The sequence below is a fragment of the Heptranchias perlo genome, chromosome 2 (genome assembly GCF_035084215.1).
Source record: "Heptranchias perlo isolate sHepPer1 chromosome 2, sHepPer1.hap1, whole genome shotgun sequence".
Lineage (NCBI taxonomy): Eukaryota > Metazoa > Chordata > Chondrichthyes > Hexanchiformes > Hexanchidae > Heptranchias > Heptranchias perlo.
Window position 1 is genome coordinate 32,676,427 of NC_090326.1, and position 19,825 is coordinate 32,696,251.

The 19,825-nt window shown below is 45.1% G+C and overlaps 1 protein-coding gene across 4 annotated transcripts in view; it reads left to right on the forward strand.

Moving 5' to 3' along the window:
* The window catches only part of ripor2 (RHO family interacting cell polarization regulator 2), an 85,107-nt gene extending 67,376 nt beyond the window's left edge, over positions 1 to 17,731 (forward strand). For all 4 annotated transcript variants that reach the window (XM_068001685.1, XM_068001686.1, XM_068001687.1 and 1 more), the window contains 6 exons: positions 2,591 to 2,752; positions 5,179 to 5,334; positions 7,947 to 8,149; positions 11,576 to 11,659; positions 12,778 to 12,868; positions 16,544 to 17,731. In XM_068001685.1, coding sequence (XP_067857786.1) covers positions 2,591 to 2,752; positions 5,179 to 5,334; positions 7,947 to 8,149; positions 11,576 to 11,659; positions 12,778 to 12,868; positions 16,544 to 16,644 — 797 coding nt within the window. In that variant the 3' untranslated portion in view covers positions 16,645 to 17,731. The remainder of the gene's footprint in view (positions 1 to 2,590; positions 2,753 to 5,178; positions 5,335 to 7,946; positions 8,150 to 11,575; positions 11,660 to 12,777; positions 12,869 to 16,543) is intronic.
* Positions 17,732 to 19,825: the final 2,094 nt, after the last annotated feature.

Consider the following 19,825-nt stretch of genomic DNA (forward strand, 5'->3'; position numbering starts at 1 on the left):
AGGCCCTGTCAGTGGGTGAGCTTCCGCTAGGGGTGCACCAAGGACGTGCAAATGGCTTGAGCCAGGAAATTGGGGTGCGCTCCTCCCATCACAGGCACAGCACACCTCTGATTTGCAGCACCTGTCATGCACTCAGCGGGGCCCAGAGAGGAAAATCTTCTGTCTCTACCCCAAGTGTTAACCCGCCTTTCCTCATTACAGATGCCAAGAGCAATGATGTGTATGTCAAGCATTTTCGGCTTTAATTTAGATTTCCACCGTTCAGTTTTTCTTTCCACCACAATAATATATTTTTTTATTAGTTCATGGTATGTGGGCGTCGCTGGCAAGGCCAGCATTTATTGCCCGTCTCTAATTGCCCTTGAGAAGGTGGTGGTGAGCAGCCTTCTTGAACCGCTGCAGTCCGTGTGGTGAAGGTTCTCCCACAGTGCTGTTAGGAAGGGAGTTCCAGGATTTTGACTCAGTGACGATGAAGGAACGGTGATATATTTCCAAGTCAGGATGGTGTGTGACTTGTCCTTCTAGGTGGTAGAGGCCGTGGGTTTGGGAGGTGCTGTCGAAGAAGCCTTGGCGAGTTGCTGCAGTGCATCCTGTGGATGGTACACACTGCAGCCACTGTGCGCCGGTGGTGAAGGGAGTGAATGTTTAGGGTGGTGGATGGGGTACCAATCAAGCGGGCTGCTTTGTGCTGGATGGTGTCGAGCTTCTTGAGTGTTGTTGGAGCTGCACTCATCCAGGCAAGTGGAGAGTATTCCATCACACTCCTGACTTGTGCCGTGTAAATGGTGGAAAGACTTTGGGGAATCTAGGAGGTGAGTCACTCGCTGCAGAATACCCAGCTTCTGACCTGCTCTTGTAGCCACAGTATTTATGTGGCTGGTCCAGTTAAGTTTCTGGTCAATGGTGACCCCCAGGATGTTGCTGGTGGGGTATTCGGCGATGGTAATGCCGTTGAATGTCAAGGGGAGGTAGTTAGACACTCTCTTATTGGAGATGGTCATTGCCTGTCACTTGTCTGGCGCGAATGTTACTTGCCACTTATCAGCCCAAGCCCGGATGTTGTCCAGGTCTTGCTGCATGCAGGCAGGGACCGCTTCATTATTTGAGGGGTTGCGAATGGAACTGACCACTGTGCAATCATCAGCGAACATCCCCATTTCTGACCTTATAATGGAGGGAAGGTCATTGATGAAGCAGCTGAAGATGGTTGGGCCTAGGACACTGCTCTGAGGAACTCCTGCAGCAATGTCCTGGGGCTGAGATGATTGGCCTCCAACAATCACTACCATCTAGGTATGACTCCAGCCACTGGAGAGTGTTCCCCCTGATTCCCATTGACTTCAATTTTACTAGGGCTCCTTGGTGCCACACTCGGTCAAATGCTGCCTTGATGTCAAAGGCAGTCACTCTCACCTCATCTCTGGAATTCAGCTCTTTTGTCCATGTTTGGACCAAGGCTGTAATGAGGTCTGGAGCCGAGTGGTCCTGGCGGAACCCAAACTGAGCATCGGTGAGCAGGTTATTGGTGAGTAAGTGCCGCTTGATAGCACTGTCGATGACACCTTCCATCACTTTGCTGATGATTGAGAGTAGACTGATGGGGCGGTAATTGGCCGGATTGGATTTGTCCTGCTTTTTGTGGACAAGACATACCTGGGCAATTTTCCACATTGTCGGGTAGATGCCAGTGTTGTAGCTGCACTGGAACAGTTTGGCTAGAGGAGCAGCTAGTTCTGGAGCACAAATCTTCAGCACTACAGCCGGGATGTTGTCGGGGCCCATAGCCTTTGCTGTATCCAGTGCACTCAGCCGTTTCTTGATATCACGTGGACTGAATCGAATTGGCTGAAGACTGGCTTCTGTGATTGTGGGGATATCGGGAGGAGGCTGAGATGGATCATCCACTCTGCACTTCTGGCTGAAGATGGTTGCAAACGCTTTGATCTGATCCGTTGATTGTGGAATCGCTTCGCTCTGTCTATAGCATGTTGTTTCCGCTGTTTAGCATGCATGTTGTCCTGAGCTGTAGCTTCACCAGGTTGGCACCTCATTTTTAGGTACGCCTGGTGCAGCTCCTGGCATGCTCTTCTACACTCCTCAAATGTAAATAAGGGGATAATGTCACAGACACACGACATTGATATTTAAATAAGGGGAGATTTTGCTGCATGAAAAACACACTGAGCGTGTGAAAAACTGATCATTTCAAGAATGCTCAGAAGTAAAACAGGATGACTGATGCATACGGACGCCAATTTACTTTAAAAATGCAGCAATGCACATCCAGCAAAGAAGCCGGCACAAACACACAATGGGTCGAAAGGTCTCATTCTGCGCTGTAAACTTCTGTGGTTCCCAAACTGGGCTTTTGCTGTTTGCCTTTCAGTTATCAAAATTATGAGCTGGGGGAAAATAATTGTGTGGGAAAAAATAAATAATTTACATTGGAAAAATTCTATGAAAGGCAATAAAATTGTTCACTGTTGACTCTGAGACAAAAGCCTTCTGCCTTGTTTCCTTTTGTTTGGTTAATATTTTATTATGTTTCAGTTCGAAAACTGAGCTGTGTTATTTAATTATCTATCTCCAGTTGTTCCACGGCTACAGGAAAATCAGGCTTTGCTCTCCAGCTGGTTAGAGAGTTCCAGCTCAGGAAATACGTTTTATGCACCAGTGGACAGGCTGATGAAACAAATGAGTACCCGTTTTGGCGAGAGTGTGAATGAAAGATGTCCAGGTCATTGCGAAGCAGGTATGGCAGCCATCAGCTAATCCAGGTAGACTTCTCATCACCTATAAAAGAACTGCCTCAGACATAAATGAAGAAGCCAAAATTACCAAGTGATTTTGGCGTCTTGTAGCTGGAAATTGTGTATCTCAAAATGACAGGTTAAAAATGAAATAGTGGTGACCCCATGTGGCTCAGTGGCTAAATGCACCACATGATGTGGCTCTCAGCCACGTAAAGAAAGACTTGCATTTATATAGCGCCTTTCACGACCTCAAAGTCCCTAAGCACTTTACAGGCAACAAAATACTTTTGAAGTGTAGTCACTGTTGTAATGTAGGAAACACAACGGCCAATTTCCGGACAGGAAGCTCCCACAAACAGCAATGACCAAGAAGGTCCAAGACTCCATCCCTGGTCTGTGCTGATCTCAGCCAAGGTGGCAGTTGGGTTGGGACTTGCCCTCAGTGCCCCTGAGACAGGGAAGGAAAAATCAAGCTGGGTACCTGCTCCAAGGGTGAGGTTACATAGGAATGTTAGGAAGAGAAGGCGACCATTCAGCCCCTCGGGCCTGTTCTACCATTCAATTAGATCATGGCCGATCTGCACCTCAACTCCATTTTCCCGCCTTTGTTCCATATCCCTCGATACCCTTAATTAAGGAGCCCATCAAAATTCAAGGCTTAGATCCTATGTGATGAATGGCGATATGCAGGAAGGCTGCTCCCCAGCATTAATCAGCACACATTGTGAATATAATGAGATTCTGATCATTGTTTTAGAAAGAAGAACACTATTAAGCTCAGTGCTGCCTACAGAGTGCACACCTTTACAATTCCCCTGTCCTGCACTCTTGCAGCTGAGCTAAACTGAATGATTCGGAGAGAACATAAGAACATAAGAAATAGGAGCAGGAGTAGGCCAATCGGCCCCTCGAGCCTGCTCCGCCATTCAATAAGATCATGGCTGATCTGATCCTAACCTCAAATCTAAATTCATGTCCAATTTCCTGCCCGCTCCCCGTAACCCCTAATTCCCTTTACTTCTAGGAAACTGTCTATTTCTGTTTTAAATTTATTTAATGACGTAGCTTCCACAGCTTCCTGGGGCAGCAAATTCCACAGACAGAGGGTTGATAGAGGTGTTCAAAATTGTGAGGGGTTTGGATGAGGTAAATTGGGAAAAACTATTTGGTGACTTGGTAACTAGAGGACATAAATTTAAGGTCACCACCAAAAAACAAAGGATGAAGTTAGGAGAAATTGTTTTATGTAGAGACTGGTTAGGTTATGGGATGATATACCAGGAACAATGGTGGCAGCAGAAGCTATAATAGTTTTTAAAAGGGAAGTGGATAAATATTAGAACTTTTTGTTTTAGAAAGGGCAGGGAATGGGTCTAAGTGGCTAGTGGTTTCAGAGGCAGCTCAGTTTGGCCAGATGCAGCAATGTAAAATGGGAAGTTAATTAATGTTACTACACCGCTATTAACAGACTCAGCAGCAGATTTACAGGCGGCAGTAAGAAGCTACCGTTTTATATTGGAATCATAGAATAATATTAATGTCACTAACCTGACTGTAACTCATACCGAATCAGTAATAAGAGAACTTAGTCTCGGGGTTGTCACTAGAAGGAAAGAAGGAGTAAATTAGAAGTAATGTTTTCACAAAGATGTTTGTTAGAAGGTGGAGTGGTAGAAATTGGTTATGGTCCATTCTCGGGCGCATAACCAGTGACGCACCGTCAACGCACGTCCAAACTGAGAGGCCAGAGGCCGGCCTAACATAAGGCCTCATTTACCTGATTTGGGTGAGCTGCCAGCGCCTGTTGTGTCTCCACAGATAGCTCGCCCATTTTAAGTAGCTGAATTTCGGGCACCCTTGCCTCGTCGGCAGCGGCCCTAAGTTAGGTCCTGGTAGGGGAATGGAGTGGCAACGTGGAGGAGAGTGTGTGGGGGGGGGGGGTGAGGGGAGGTGCTCGTGAGTACTGAGTTGGGGGGAAGCACTCCTGCTCCTTCTGGCTCCACATCAACTTTTTAAATTAAAAAACGTACATTTTGGTGGCAGTTGCTGCTTAGGCCGCAAAGACCGCTGAGGAATCCTGAATGGACCAGGCCTCGAGCCTGCTTATATCATTGGAATCCAATTTAGCAGAAGGGGCCTAAATCAGGCATTGGGCACCTCATTTACATATGTAAGAGGCCTAACGCCCATTTTGGGTGACCACCAATATTTGGTCAGGCGTCTTTCAGGTGTACTTTGAGCGCGGGATGTTGGCTCCAAAATTGGCCCTCATTGTGACCACTTTATGTCCAAATGGACACCACTAGAGTCTAAGAGAAAGGGAAAGCTTTTTAAAGTGCACAAAAAAGAAACTTGTATTCGAGCCAATCATTCTGTACACCTGTCTTTAATTTTAATATTTTAACACATTTTTCTGATCCCCCAGTCTTTCGAACCCTCGTGAATCAGATGCTGGATAAACCGGAACTGTTCTCTGCCCCCGACCCTCAGGAAGTGATTACTATCTGCCAGTTTGATAACTATCTGACTAGTCACAACATATCTGACCTCGGTGATCACCTGACACAGCTGGCAAATGAAGGTACAATCTGATGGCTTTGGCTATTTGTTTCATTGTGCACACACTCAAGAAACTGAAGCAGTCAGCTTCTTTCACACAATGCCTAAGTGGTCTGAACTTTGACTTCAGTAACTTCAGACCTTTGCTGTCTCTGCTATTTTTGTTTTGCTGGATTTTCCCAATACCATTCCTGTTCCATTATTGTTCCTTCTATTTTGGAGCATGTCTGATTCTTCCCTCTATTGTTCTGATACCTTCAAATGTTTGCATATCTAACCCCTATCTGAGATGATTTTCTGTACAATGTGCAGCACATAATGGGGTAGATTTTATTAATCAGCACTCCTGGTACAGAGCTTTGCCAAACAGAAAGTAGTGTGATATGCGCTACCCTTCGTGCCTGAATTCCCGACCTGTGCTCTTGTTGCATGAAGCTCTGCCCCAGGAGTATTAATTCATGAAATCTGCCCCTATTGGGGTCATTTCAACCTAACCCAACCACCAGGAACGGGGCAGGTTCAAGTCAGATGCTTGTTTTACACCCTACCCAATGGAGAGTAAAATCAGGCAAGGTATAGAACGGGCATCCGACCCGAACCCCTTCCGTTCCCACCGGGAGTGTTAGGTTAAAATTACCCCCTGTATCTCTTTCCAGCATTTTCAAGCCTGTTAATAAGCCATCAAACCCATTATCCCTCTGTTTGGGTGTATTGTTGCCAATACCCAATCTGAGCCAACAAAGAAAGAACTCGCATTTATATAGTGCCTTTCACATCCTCAGGACATCCCAAAGTGCTTTATAGCCATTTAATTACTTTTGAAGTGAATGACCAGTTAATCTGTTTTGTTGGTGTTGACCAAGAAAACAAGAGAACTCTCCTGCTTTTCTTTCAATACTGCCATGGAGTCGTTTACATCCACTTGAACAGGCAAACGGAGCCTCGGTTTAACACCTGAGGAGTATAACGCGTAACGAGCAAACACAAGTTGTTGCTACTATTGTGTGCATCTCTCACTAAACTCAGTGACATAAGGAGCACAGCATACCTGCTTTTGCACAGGTTACGTGATGTGACTCTCAAGTTATACATCAATACAAAAGTGGCAGTGTATCGGAGGCCCCTTCGCCTTCCTAGACTATAGAGGTGTCCACCTGGCTCAGACTCTCACCTTAAGTCGGAAGGTTGTGGATTCCAGTTCCACTCCAGGACTTGAGCACATAATCTAGGTTGATGCTCGATCGCAGTGCTGAGGGAGTGATGAGACAACCTGAGATCCTGTTCAGTTGGGCATTCAAATTCCTTGCGGTACTATTTGAAGGGCAGAATGTTCTCCCCATGTCCTGGCCAACATTCCTCCCTCAACCAATAACCACCAAAAATTAGTCAGTCAGTCATTTCACAGCTGTGTGCAAAATGGCTGAAAGCATAAGTGCAAAGCCTTCTTCTCTTGATTTGTCCTTGACATTCCTATGCAAGGGGCTTCTCCACCTGACCCCTGGCAGTTCTGTTCAAGGGTCACAGTCAAACATGGCCCCGTTCTTTCTCTTTCAGTTGCTGACAGACCTGCCAGGGGTTTCCAGCATTTTCTGGATTTATTTCACATTTCCACCAATGGCGTTTACTCGTTTTATGTTGAACTCCGAGGGGTGAACCCACAATCCGTGCTCCCAGCGGGGAGTGGTGTTTGTAGAATGCGCACTGTGGATGCTCCGCCTGTGATTTTCCACCCACTAATTCTAATGGACGGCAAGTCATGGGCTGTGTGTCAGCGATTTCCTGACTTGTGCTCCTTGGGAACACCATTCCTCGCTGGGAGCAGTGAACCACAGTGACTCCACTGATGTTCTTGATTTGAATTATGAAAGAAGTCGTGTGAATAAAAAGAGCTCACATATTTCCGTATACACACTTGTGGCACAAGCAGTCAACATTGCAAGTTTTACGAATACGCATTCCCGGCAATGGAGCCTTGCTTGTCAGGAGTGTCACACAGGCACGTTTCATGTGATTTTCCCCATATGCACTCCAGGTGGACAGGAGCATACCATCATAACATTTTTAAAATCAGAAAAGATTAATAATTTCATGATAATTGAAGATGGCTCAGTGATGACACTCTCGCCTCTGAGTCAGAAGATCACAGGTTCAAGCCCCACGCCACAGACTTGAGCACAAAATCCAGGCTGACACTCCCAGTGCAGTACTGAGGGAGTGCTGCACCATCGGAGGTGATGTTTTTCAGATGAAATGTTAAACCAAGGCCCTGTCTGCCCTCTCAGGTGGACATATAAGATCCCACGGCACTATTTCGAAGAAGAGCAGGGGAGTTCTCCCCGGTGAACTGGCCAATATTTATCCATCAACCAAAATCACTAAAACAGATTAACTGGTCATTTATCTCATTGCTGTTTGTGGGACCTTGCTGTGCGCAAATTGGCTTCCTACATCACTACAGTGACTACACTTCAAAAGTACTTAATTGGCTGTGAAACACTTTGGGATGTCTGAGGATGTGAAAGGCACTATATAAATGCAAGTTCTTTCTTTGTTTCATATAGTTTTTTTTAATCTAAACTTTGAAATGTAATGAAGCCAGGTGATTAAAAATCATCTCCTTGTTTTCAAATCTAGTCTCACTGCTGCAGACGCTTCAGTCCTTGCAGCCGGCAAAGACGTTACAAATGCTGGAAGAGCAACCAGCCCAGAACCTTCAACCTTTAGAGGAGACTTTAAAGGCAATAGCTTTCCTTCTGTTGGAAACTAACAGTGACCTAGTGCAGGCCTCCACTTCCTTCCTTGCTACAGCTTCAAAGAACAACAATTTCAGAGAAAAGGTACAAACTCTAAAATAATATTGAGAGATGTTTTACTTCTGTGTTGTATGGTTCACTTTATAGTCACTATAATGTTTAACAGTATATGTATTATCTACATGCAGTTATGTTGGATGCATACAATTCCATAGCACCATATCTGTGTGCAAGTGAAGGCTTGGTACTTGAGTGCAAAAGTAGTGCTAATGGTATGAGTCAGAGGTAGTATCCAGTAAAAATATGTATTATTTCACTCACCCATTTACAGCAAGTTCCACTAACTCAAATTGACTTTAAGCTAGCATTAAGTTCATAATTTCATAGTTGACATTTTCTTTAATCTAGGTTGGCAAAATAGTTTGGATGCCAGGATATTGCGAGTGTACTGTCCACGATTTTCTGTCCATCAATTTTAATTTGGTGGTGAGGCTCCCAGCTGGGAGTGCATAAAAATAACCTCATTATTTTGTCCCATATCATAGAATCATAGAATCAGACAGCATAGACGGAGGCCATACAGCCCATTGTGCCTATGCCGGCTATTTGAAAGAGCTATCTAATTAGTCCCACTCCACTGTTCTTTCCCCATAACCCTGCAATTTTTTCCTTTTCAAGTATTTATCCAATTTCCTTTTGAAAGTTACTATTGAATCTGCTTCCACCACCCTTTCAGGCAGTGCATTCCAGATCATAACAACTCGCTGCGCAAAAAAAATTCCCCTCATCTCCTCCCTGGTTCTTTTGCCAATTATCTTAAATCTGTGTCCGCTGCTTACCGACCCTTCTGCCAGTGGAAACAGTTTCTCCCCATCTCCTCTATGAAAACCCCTCATAACTTTGAGCATCTCTATTAAATCGCCCCTTAACCTTTTCTGCTCTAAGGAGAACAATCCCAGCTGCTCTAGTTTTTTCCACATGTAGCTTACGTTTATCTGACTAGTTTTTGCCAGCAATGGATGGTTCAGTGAGTTAAACAAGTCATTCTTTCACCTCCGTGACTTAGACTTGTATCTATCCCAGAAAATCTGCTGCCTTTGTAAGCTGTAGGGTTTTAGATTAAATCAGTTTGGTCAGTCTCCACCCTGTTTCCACTGTGTATGAATCCATAGCACAATCTATAGCATTGGTTTAGACACAAATTGGTAATCCCGTTCAGAGAGGCCGTCAGCAAAGTAGAAGGATGTAAGCCAGTTTTTCTTCATCATGTTTTATTGAAGTGTGTTGAGGGATAAATATTGGCCAGGATGTCAACAACAACTTGTATTAATATAATGGCTTTAATATAGAGAAACATCCTAGGGTGCTTCACAGAAGCATAATGAGACAAAAATTGATGCTGAGCCAAAGAAGGAGATATTGGGGGTCAAAGAGGTGGGTTTGAAGGAGGGCCCTGCAGGAGGAAAGGGAAGTTGATCGGCAAAGAGGGAATTAGGAATTTCAGAGCATAGGGCCTAGATGGCTGAAGGCACAACTGACAATAGTGAAGCGAAGGGAATGGGGAATGCACAAGAAGCCAGAGTTTTGAGAAGGGTTACAGACATAGGGAGAGGCAAGACCATAAAGGGATTTAAACACAAGGATGAGATTTTAAAATTTGAGGCATTGGTGGACCTGGAGCCACTGTAGGTCAGTGATCACACGAACGTTGGGTGAGCAGGATGGTGTGGGATAAGATATGGGCAAAAGAGTTTTGAATGGGCTGAAGTTTATGGAGGGTGGAGGATGCGCGGCCGGCCATGAGAACATTGGAAGATTTGAGTTTGAAGGTACAACAGCATGGATGAGGGTATCAGCAAAAGATGTGCTGAGGCAGGAGTAGAGGCAGGCAATGTTATGGAGGTGGAAGTAGGCAGTCTTTTTGATGGAGCGGATATGCAGTTGAAAACTTAGCTTGAGGTTTTAAACAATCTGGTTCAACCTGAGATAATGGCCGAGGAAGTGGGTGGAATCAGTGGTGAGGGTATGGAGTTTTTGGTGGGCTCTGAAGAAGATGGCTTCGATCTTCTCAATGTTTAATTGGAGGAAATTGTGGCTCCTTCAGAACTGAATGTCGGACCAGCAGTCAAGCGACAGGGCGGGCAATGGACAGATGTTCAACATCGGTGCAGTGGGGGCGGGTGGGTTGGGAGAGGAAGAGGTGGGCAGACCCATTTTCCTCTGAACAACACTCCAAGACCACCAGGAAGTTTCCCGGATTTCCCGGAGCAAAATCCTGAGCATTATCAAGGTTTTCGTCATCCATTTATGTGCCCTTTCCTACAGTGGCCACTGCACAGCAGTCAGTAGCTGGAATCCTGATTGACTTTTCCAGAAGTGCTGAGGTCAATTGCTGCACAGCTGAGATCAGCTAACTCAGCACAAACTAGGGATCCAACTCTGTTCCTTCCTAGACTGTGGAGCTCAGTGCTACACCACACAGTGCATTTAATCACAAATCCGCTGCTAGAGCCCAGCCCACTCTTGAGCATCCGCTCTCTTTGCACAAAATTTCACTCTGGTATTATGAATGAAGGAAACCTCAAACTAAACATAGAAAGAAAGAAAGAAGTTACATTTATGTAAGGCCCTTTATAACCTCAGGATGTCTCAAAGCTCTTTACAGCCAATGAAGTACTTTTGGAGTGTAGGAAACACGGCACCAATTTGCACAGAGCAAGGTCCCACAAACAGCAATGAGATAAATGACCAGGTAATCCGTTTCTTAGTGATATTGGTTGAGGGACAAATATTGACCAGGACACTAGGGAAAACTTCCCTGCTCTTCTTTGAAATAGCGCCATGGGATCTTTTACGTCCACTTGAGAGGGCAGACGGGACCTCTGTTTAACGTCTTATCCAAAAGACGGGGTCATTGATTTAAAATTATTCCAACAGTGCAGCACTCCCTCGGTACTGTGTTGGAATGTCAGCCCTGGATGACATGCTCAATTCTCTGGAGTGGGACTTGAACCCACAACCTTCTGACTCACAGGCGAGAGTGCTACCGACTGAGCCACAGCTGACACCTTAACATGACATCGAATAAATACTTTGCAAAGCTGTTCACCTATGTAATAGAACACCATCTAGTGCAGTGAATGCAGACTCCATTAAAACATTAAAGGATTTGGTCAATTCCTGGTTCAACAGGGGACAGAGCACATAATAGGCTTGATAATAAGGCAGTAAGCAGATGAATCTATGGACATAACAGGAATGAGTCCTGACGTGACTGACAGAACAAACAGTATTTTTCATTTTTTTTACAAATTTCAAACTAAAAAATCAGGACCTGAAAGTTCAGGTTCTTTTAGCTAAGTTCTATAATTGCATAAAATACACAAATCAACCAAAAAAGAGATGACATTTGTTTTGTTTTCTTGATGTGATGCAAAATTTCATGTGCACTTCCTCGAGAAAAATACTATTAAGCGCACATTTGAAAGAATGTTTTTCTTCCTCTCATAGGCTTTGCTTTATTACACCAAGGCACTGACCCAACCAAATGTAAAGGCCCAGAGGGCAGCTTGCACAGCACTGAAAAGCATCAAAGTAAGTACAGCTTTCCTCAAATCTGCAATAGAATAAAAATAATAATAATCACAGGATTTACGACACATTCCGACCGTTATGCGTGTGCCAGTGCTGGAGCTAACCATTCCTAATACTCTCCCCATTCCCTGAATCCTTTTATGTTCTTCCTTTTCAAATATTTATCCACCATCCTTTTGGATGATGGGACTATTTCCACTGCAGCAGAGTAGGCTAACAGGAGATTTAATAACGATTTTTAAAAAAGAGTTCAATAGAGTGAATAGGGAAAGCTGATTTCCATTGATTTAAAATTATTACAAGGAGTGTGAAGAGAGATCTTAGGAGAAATTTCTTTATGCAGAGGATTTTTGGAGCATGGATTGCTTTGCCACAGGGAGTGGTTGAGGCAGAGTCCAATGCATCCTTTAGGGGATAAATATTTGAAACGGAGGAAAATATACGGCTATGGGGTAGTGGAATTAGTTTTGGATTGCTCTAGCAAAGAGCCGGCACAGACACGATGGGCTGAATGGCCTCTTTCTGTAAGCTGTAAACTTCTATGATTCTACGGGAGCGATTTTAACCCTGGCTGCCCGGCTGAGATTAAAGCAGGGGATAGGCATCTCCGACCGCCCGTGTCAATGTTGCCGGTTGCTGGGCTTAACCATATTTATGTCTTTGGCACAAGGCAACATCTGACCATATGCAGCTGACTCATGGCTCATAAAATTCTCACCTCTAGGATTCTCCCATTGTTCGCAGCTCTGAAGGCATAACAACAACAACTCACATTTATGCAGCGCCTTTATCATAGAAAAATGTGCTTCAAAACAGAGGTGTGTGGAAGGAACAGGCAGCGGGGCAAAGGAGGAGAGATTAGGAGGGGTGACCAAAAGCTTAGTCAAAGACATGTTTAGAAATTTTAAGGAGGGTCTTAAAGGAGCAGAGGAAGGTGGAGAGGAGGGGGTCGAAGGAGGAAGTTCCAGAGAATGGGAGCTAGGCGTCTGAATGCACAGCCGCTGAATGTGTGTTCTTTGATGTATCATTTAACCTTTTATTGAATATTATTATGTTACTGTGGAATGATCAATTCCTTCAATTTGATCAACTGAAGATATTCTAATTCCACCCTCAAGGCTTGTGAAAGCATTGACGTACTGGTGAGCCTGTGCCAATCTGAGAGAGAAGTTGTACGGCAAGCCGCAGAAGAATCACTCCTCTCACTAGGTGAGTGCTCATCTTTGTGGGCAAGCCACACAGTGGATCTTTGCTCAATGTTATGTTCAACATTTGCCGAATAATTTGGGCCAGATTTTACACTCTAGCCCTCTGGTTGTCAGGTTTCTAGTATTGGGACAACAACTAGAATATCGGCCACAGAGGTGAGTGCACCGGATTTACAGCCCACCTGATCATCCGACCGTTGAAATTAATGGATGGAAAATCAGGCAGGCGGGCCAGGGGTCAGGTGCACTAACTCCCTCGCCTGATATTACGATTGGTGATCTCATCATGCAGAATTCAGCGCCGGGAAACACTAAACTGTAAAACCTGCCCTTTTTTTTTAAGTCAGTGCTGCCCCTTTAATACAAATCTTCACACAATGACACGAGGCAGACAGAGATAATGCAGAAAATGGCCAACGTTTTATTGCAGCATGGGTCCAGCACAGAGCATCCCAGCGCCCAGCTGTTTTATTGCCTCCTCCACTCAGACGCAGAGCAGCATAAAAGCTGCATCCAACTGAGTTAATGTGGCTGGCACTGCAAAAGATGCCTTTTTCTACTGAGCATTGGGAAATGAGTTGCAGTGAACTATCAGTAAACGAATGAGCTGTACTCTACCTCCAATTAATTTTTCTTAACTTCTTTTTCATTTTGTGAAATTAAAACCAAATTAAGAATGCGCCTAGGGGAAAATGTGGGATTGCTTTTACATTTTTGAAGCGATTCTATTTTGCCGCAAAATGTACATTTGACTAGTGTCGGCATATGCTAATATGTGTACATTGAAAAATGATGATGTGTAGATCAGTAACATGGCTCCAAAGTGTCTGTCACAGTACTTCATGGTTGCCAGCAGTAATGCTTACATTTTTCTTGTTTCGTCCATTCACTGACCTGTCTCCCGCACGCAAATGGAAGACATATACCCTTGAGGCTGGTATATGGAAATGAGTGCAGATAGGGTCCAACGGGTTACTTTATAAAAAAAAGTGTAATTTGCACGTTTCCACGCCTTGCCCCTCACCTCTCGTGTAGTCTTTATTTCAATCGGAGGGAATATTGACACCACCGCGTCAGCCAATGAGTTGGAGATGTGGCGGGACTTGTGATATTACCGTACAGAATCTCCGAACTCACAACCGAAACTACGGCAGGGTGATTTCTCCAGCAAAATGCAGTGGGTGGAGGATAGTTAATAATACCATTTCTGTGCATAAAATCAATCCCAGTCACTTAACAGCAGTGCGGTCTCCAGGCGTGATTGAAGGGGGAATTGCCCATTCTGGCCGGGGCTTGTGGTGTCACTCTAGGCAACCTATTTCAAACTGGGGCCAGGTCTGAGCTGCAGATTCCTCCACGACTGGCACCAATGTGACTAACCAGCAGGAGGATTCTCGCTGCTGATGGGAGGCAACCCATCGAGTAGAAGGCTGGAATTGAGCCCAGTTTGAGGCACTGGGACCAGCAGGCTCTGGGTTGAGAAACAAGTGCTTTTTTACCGTGGGATAGCTCACGTCATTTGGAACATGTGCGCTGTACAGCACTGAAGGGGAGCTCTTTGAACAGACCCAACTACCAGTATTCAGTCTGGTTCCAGGAGATGGTGGGGGTTATTTTTCTACCTGCAGTAGTGGAAAGCAGCACCGATGCTAATGGGGCAGCTGAATTTCCCACCAGGTGCTGACTTATTTTTACCACCTTGTAAGGTTTCTCGATTGCCTTTCTGAGAGACATTACTAGAGGGTCACCAGGGGCGGACCAGTATAAGTGAGCTGATTGACTCACTGCAGACTCAATGACCCATTTTAGTTTTTCCCTATTTGGGAGGAAAATTACTATGGGCAGAGGTAATGGAAAACCTGGCTTTATACCCTCCCAACACTTCTGCTCACTGAAACACTGCACTGCTTATTATGGGCTGGAGTACTGTCATCAGTCAACTAGAATCCAGCTCTGCATGGCAGACTTTTTATTTGTGTCTTTTCAATGTTCATTTTTTAAAAATTGGCGTGTTAATAATATGAGCAGAACTAGCACCTGGTGCAAACTTTTCTGTTTAGCAGCACTGAACGGACATAGCCCAAGATTGCTTGGCTGACATTCGCGTATTTAAATGTTTGTAAATTGACACCAAGGTCCGTGGGCACAATTCAGAATTTGGGTAGAAGCAGCTATGCCATGCTTGTACATCCACTTTCAAAGGAGTAGAGGAGCAGAGAGACTTAGCGGTTCAGATACACAAATCTTTAAAAATGGTCGAACAAGTTGATAAAGCAGAGGGGATCAAGGGTTTTATAAATAGGAACAAAGGGTAGAAAATCAAAAGCAGTTATGCTAAACCTATACAAATTGTTGGTTAGGTCGCAGTTAGAATATTGGAGTAGAAATTGGACTGCATTGCACCTGTATTACGGGCATAAAATGGGCATAACAGGGGTCAATGTCCCACACCCAAAGTATACCTGAAACACGTCCGAACCGATAATGGATCGAGTCGTTTTTCAGGGGTCCCTGGCGGCCTCCTGTAAAGGGTCTAAAACCTGTTTCATGAGTAAATGAGGGGCCTATTGCATGTTTTAGGCCCCTTTTGGAAAGTTGGATAGTGATGAGTGGAGCAGGATCAGGAGCCGGCCTGTTCACCACAGGGTTGGTAAGTGGCCACTGTGGCCTAAGCAGTGACCGCCACAAAAAGGTACGTTTCTAAAAAAAACATTGCTATGGAGCTTGGAGGAGCAGGAGTACTCCCCCTCCTCCCCCGACCCTACAGTACTCCCAATCGGCCCCCACCTCCCATTGCTGCCCCACCTCCCCCTTGGGACTTACCTTCGGGCAGCTGCCAGCCAGGCAAGCGGCCAGACAATGATTTTCTTAAAATGGGCAAACTGCCTGTGGAGGCGTGACAGGCGGCAGCAGTTCGCCCAAATAACATTAATGAGACCTGAGGCCCAATTTTTGGCCAGCCTCAGGCCTCCTAGTCGGGGCGCACGCTCCATGCATAGCACCCATTTCAGGCCTGAAAATGGGCCGAAAGGAATTTTCACCCCCTTATGTCCACTTTTGGGTGCCCTATAATCAAAGGATATCGAGACCATGTAAAGAAGCGATTTACTAAAATGATACCAGGGATGAGGGGCTTTAATTATGAGGAGAAACTAGAGAAAGTGGAGTTCTTTTCACCAGAACATAAAGGTTACGAGGAGATCAGATAGAGGTGTTCAAAATAATAAGGGGCTTTGATAAAGTAAATAGAGAAAAACTATTTCCACTGGTCAGTAAATCAGTAACCACAGGGCATAAATTTAAAATAATCACCAGGAGAATGAGAGGGGTTAGGAGATTTTTAAAAAACGCAGAGGATTGTTAGGAGATGGAATACCCCATCATAAACAATGGGGGAAGCAGAATCCGTAACAGCTTATAAAAGGGAAGTGGATAAATATTTGAAAAATAAATATTTAAAAAGGTATGGGGAAAGAACACGGAATGGGACTAGTTGGGCAGCTCTTTCAGAGAGCTGGCACAGGCGCAATGGGCCAAATGGCCTCCTTCTATGCTGTAAAATTCTGTGATTCTATGATCCATCACAATGTTTAATGTATTGAAAATGCACGCACATCACAGTCATGACCCAATTGCAAAAATACATTCTCATAACCCACACTTCTACCTTCCGTAGGGGAAGACGGTCGCTTGGCTTACGAGCAGCTGGACAAAGTCCCTCAGGAAATAGTGCGACTCGCAGGAAGACGGGGAAATGCGGTCAGCACTGCCTTCTAAAACAAAAACTGTGCAACGCACCTCAGTATTAGGGACTGCCCGAATGGATGGTAGCTGCACACAAACTCTGTGCTGAGGGTGAAAGATGTGGCTCAGTGGCAGGTCGAAGAGAACCAGGAGTGCACAACCAGAACAAGATACTTTCTCCAGGCAAAAACTGCCCTCCCCAACAACAGTCCAACCACAACACGCCTGATGACACCATCCAAAGAGGAAGCGAACAAATCAATGAGAGAGTCATTTCGTTCAAACATACTTTTACCAAAGTTATTCGAACTCCACGGAAATCACTTTATTTTGTGTTAATTTATTTAGAATGAATTGAAATGTTTCAACTACTGAATTTCCCATTTCTTTCCATTTTTTTTGAGCTCACACTGGCATTATTTTTTTTTAATTTGCACATTTTTGAGCTGGGTTATCAGGGTACACAATGTATATATTGCCTCTCTAGTGAACGTATTCTTACTTTCTATTGGCTTTCTGGTGACGCAGGGCCTTGATTTGGCCGTATAGCTGAAACAAAGGCCAGACCGACATGAGGCCTGTGAAAGGGAGAGTGCGGTGCAATTGAGATTGGTCCTTTGAAGTTTGCATCCATGACAGATGCAGTGTTTCAACTATTAGGATTTTAGAAGCAAAAAAAATTCCACAGAAGATGACAATCGTCATATGCATAAAGCAGTACCTGTGGATATTGTACGTGTAACATGCTTAGAATACTCTTCCAGCGAGGCAGGAGCTCTCCTCCAAACACACTGCAAATGGAGCTGAGAGGTTAGTTTTGACAGATGTCAGAGACGACAGGTTTATTGTAGCAGTGTGAGACTGGGGTACTAATTTATAAAATGTTATGAAGCAGGGTTTACCTGTGGAGTGTCAGACTGAACATTAAACTGAGGACTACATCACCTACTAATGAATAGATGCAGTTGTGAAAGAGGGACTGCCCACTGATCAAATACTCTATCGTATAATTAAGTCATTCAATTAAAATTTCATTTCTTTGCCTTGTCTGTCTGAAGAAAAAGCAACAAATTCTTTGTTTACCTAAATGGCATTTTTAAAATAAAATTTCAAATACGCATTATGTCCTCATTGCTACATCTTTGCATCATAATTAAAACAAAACATTTATTCATGTCAGGCAGTGACCTGGGGTAAAACTAATGGATTTAAACAAATGAACTTTGGGGTAAGTGTTCTGCTTTCTGTGGCACGGAACCAAAAAGACACAGGGGTAGAAATTGGTCTGGGCCCAAATCAAGAGGCCCGAGGATCGATAGGAACTGGTCTTTTGGAGTTGCAATTCTACCCCACAAGGTTCAAACCCTGGTCTGTGTCGAGCTCACTGATTTCAACCAGGATGTAAGGTGGGCTACAACTGAATATGTTGTTCCCAGCCTAGAAAAGGAAAATCAACTAGGGTTCATACTCCCGCTCACTGTTCAGGGACCGCTGCTATAAGTATGACGGTATGGTTGTCCAGTGGGGGGAGGAGGAGGCTCAACTGTAGCTAACAATTGAGTTCAACTCCAGAGACATAGGGCTCAATTTTGAAATGGTGGCGAGTTGGCAGCGAGAGGTTGGGGGGGTGGGGGTGGTGTGAAGATGCGAGTGGCAAATCCGAATTTATTAAAAAAACATCTTTTCCGAGGGGTTCGGGATGTAATTGATGGTGATTAACGTTGTTTTCGGTTTTGTGCCCGGCAGCCAATGTGTCAACACCGAGGGTGGTGGGAAGGAGGGAGTGAGGGAGGGAGGAAAGCGAGAGATGGGGGCGGGGAGAGAGAGAGATAGAGAGAGGGGCAGAGAGCAGAGGGGGGGGGGGGGGTAGACAGAAAGAGAGGGAGAAATCGGGGGGTGGAGAGAGAACGAGATTCTGGGGTGGAGAGAGAGAAAGGGGGGAGATCAGGGAGGTGGAGAGAGAGAGATTCTGGGGTGGAGAGAGAGGGGGGAGATCGGGGGTGGGGGAAAGATCGGGGGGTGGGGGAAAGATCGGGGGGTGGGAGAAACATACATCGGAGCGGGGGGTGCAGGTGACATCGGTGGATTCACCAGGTATGAATCGGAAGCCGTGGGAAAGCTGCCCAGGTAAGTTTAAAATCGTTTCAACTATCTACTATGTCAGAAATAAAGTACCTTAAGAACCTCAATGAGGTACACTTGGTTCTTAACTATCATCCCACCGCCTTTAATTGACGGCGGGACTTCCGCATTCGGGAAGTGCGCGCACACACACGGGCGAGTCTGTGGGAAACCCGGAAGTCGGCGGGTTGGGGCCGGCTTCCTCACCCGCTTGGGATTTTCCCAGCCCCCCCGCCCCCAACACACCCGCAATTTCCTTTGAAAATCGGGGCCATAAAATCTAGGCCGACACTCCAGTGCAGTACTGAGGGAGTGCTGCACTGCCGGAGGTGCCCCATCTTTCAGCTGAGACGTTAAACTGAGGGTCCATCTGCACTCTCAGGTGGACTGTCATTGTCCAGGCTTATACACGAAGAAGGGCTCGTTAGTTCAGATACTGGAGGGCTGCTAAGCAAATTTACATATTTTAAGAAACTGATGTAAAGTGTTGAAAAATCACCTCATGACATTTTGACTGATAGGGGGGTGGGGGGAATTCTCCTCTTTGGGGCAGAGTTACGGCAGGTGGGACTTCCACCTCACCCTTTGTAATCACCTCAGCCCTGACCCATTTTTCTGGCTTGTGGTTCATTACCTGTGCACGGTAAGCTCCCACTGTCAAGGGAGGGTCGAGAGTCAGGGGTTGGGATCGATCGGGATTTAGTCTGGATATATTTGAGCATACCTGTTTGCTGGCGAGATTAGTTGGTGTCCAGCTGGGCAGGAGAGCAAATTGGCGCTGGTCCATTGATTCCATTGATTGCAGTCAGCGAGGTCCCTTTTAAGGCAAAGCTGTCAGATCACCAGTGAACCAGGAAGAGCATGTTCTGGATTTCCATGTTTGACTGCGAATGTGTGGTCGCCGAAACTTGCTCTATGATTTTGCCACTAATAAACAGTGAGCACTGTTAGGCTCACCGTTATTTTGAAAGCAATTTCTGGCCCATCAGGTCTAAACTAAGTTTTAACAGCGTGGTAAGTCTTAATGACTGCCAAACCACCTCTCTGGCACTGAAAATTAAAATATGTGGAGTCTCAGTCATTGCAATTTTAA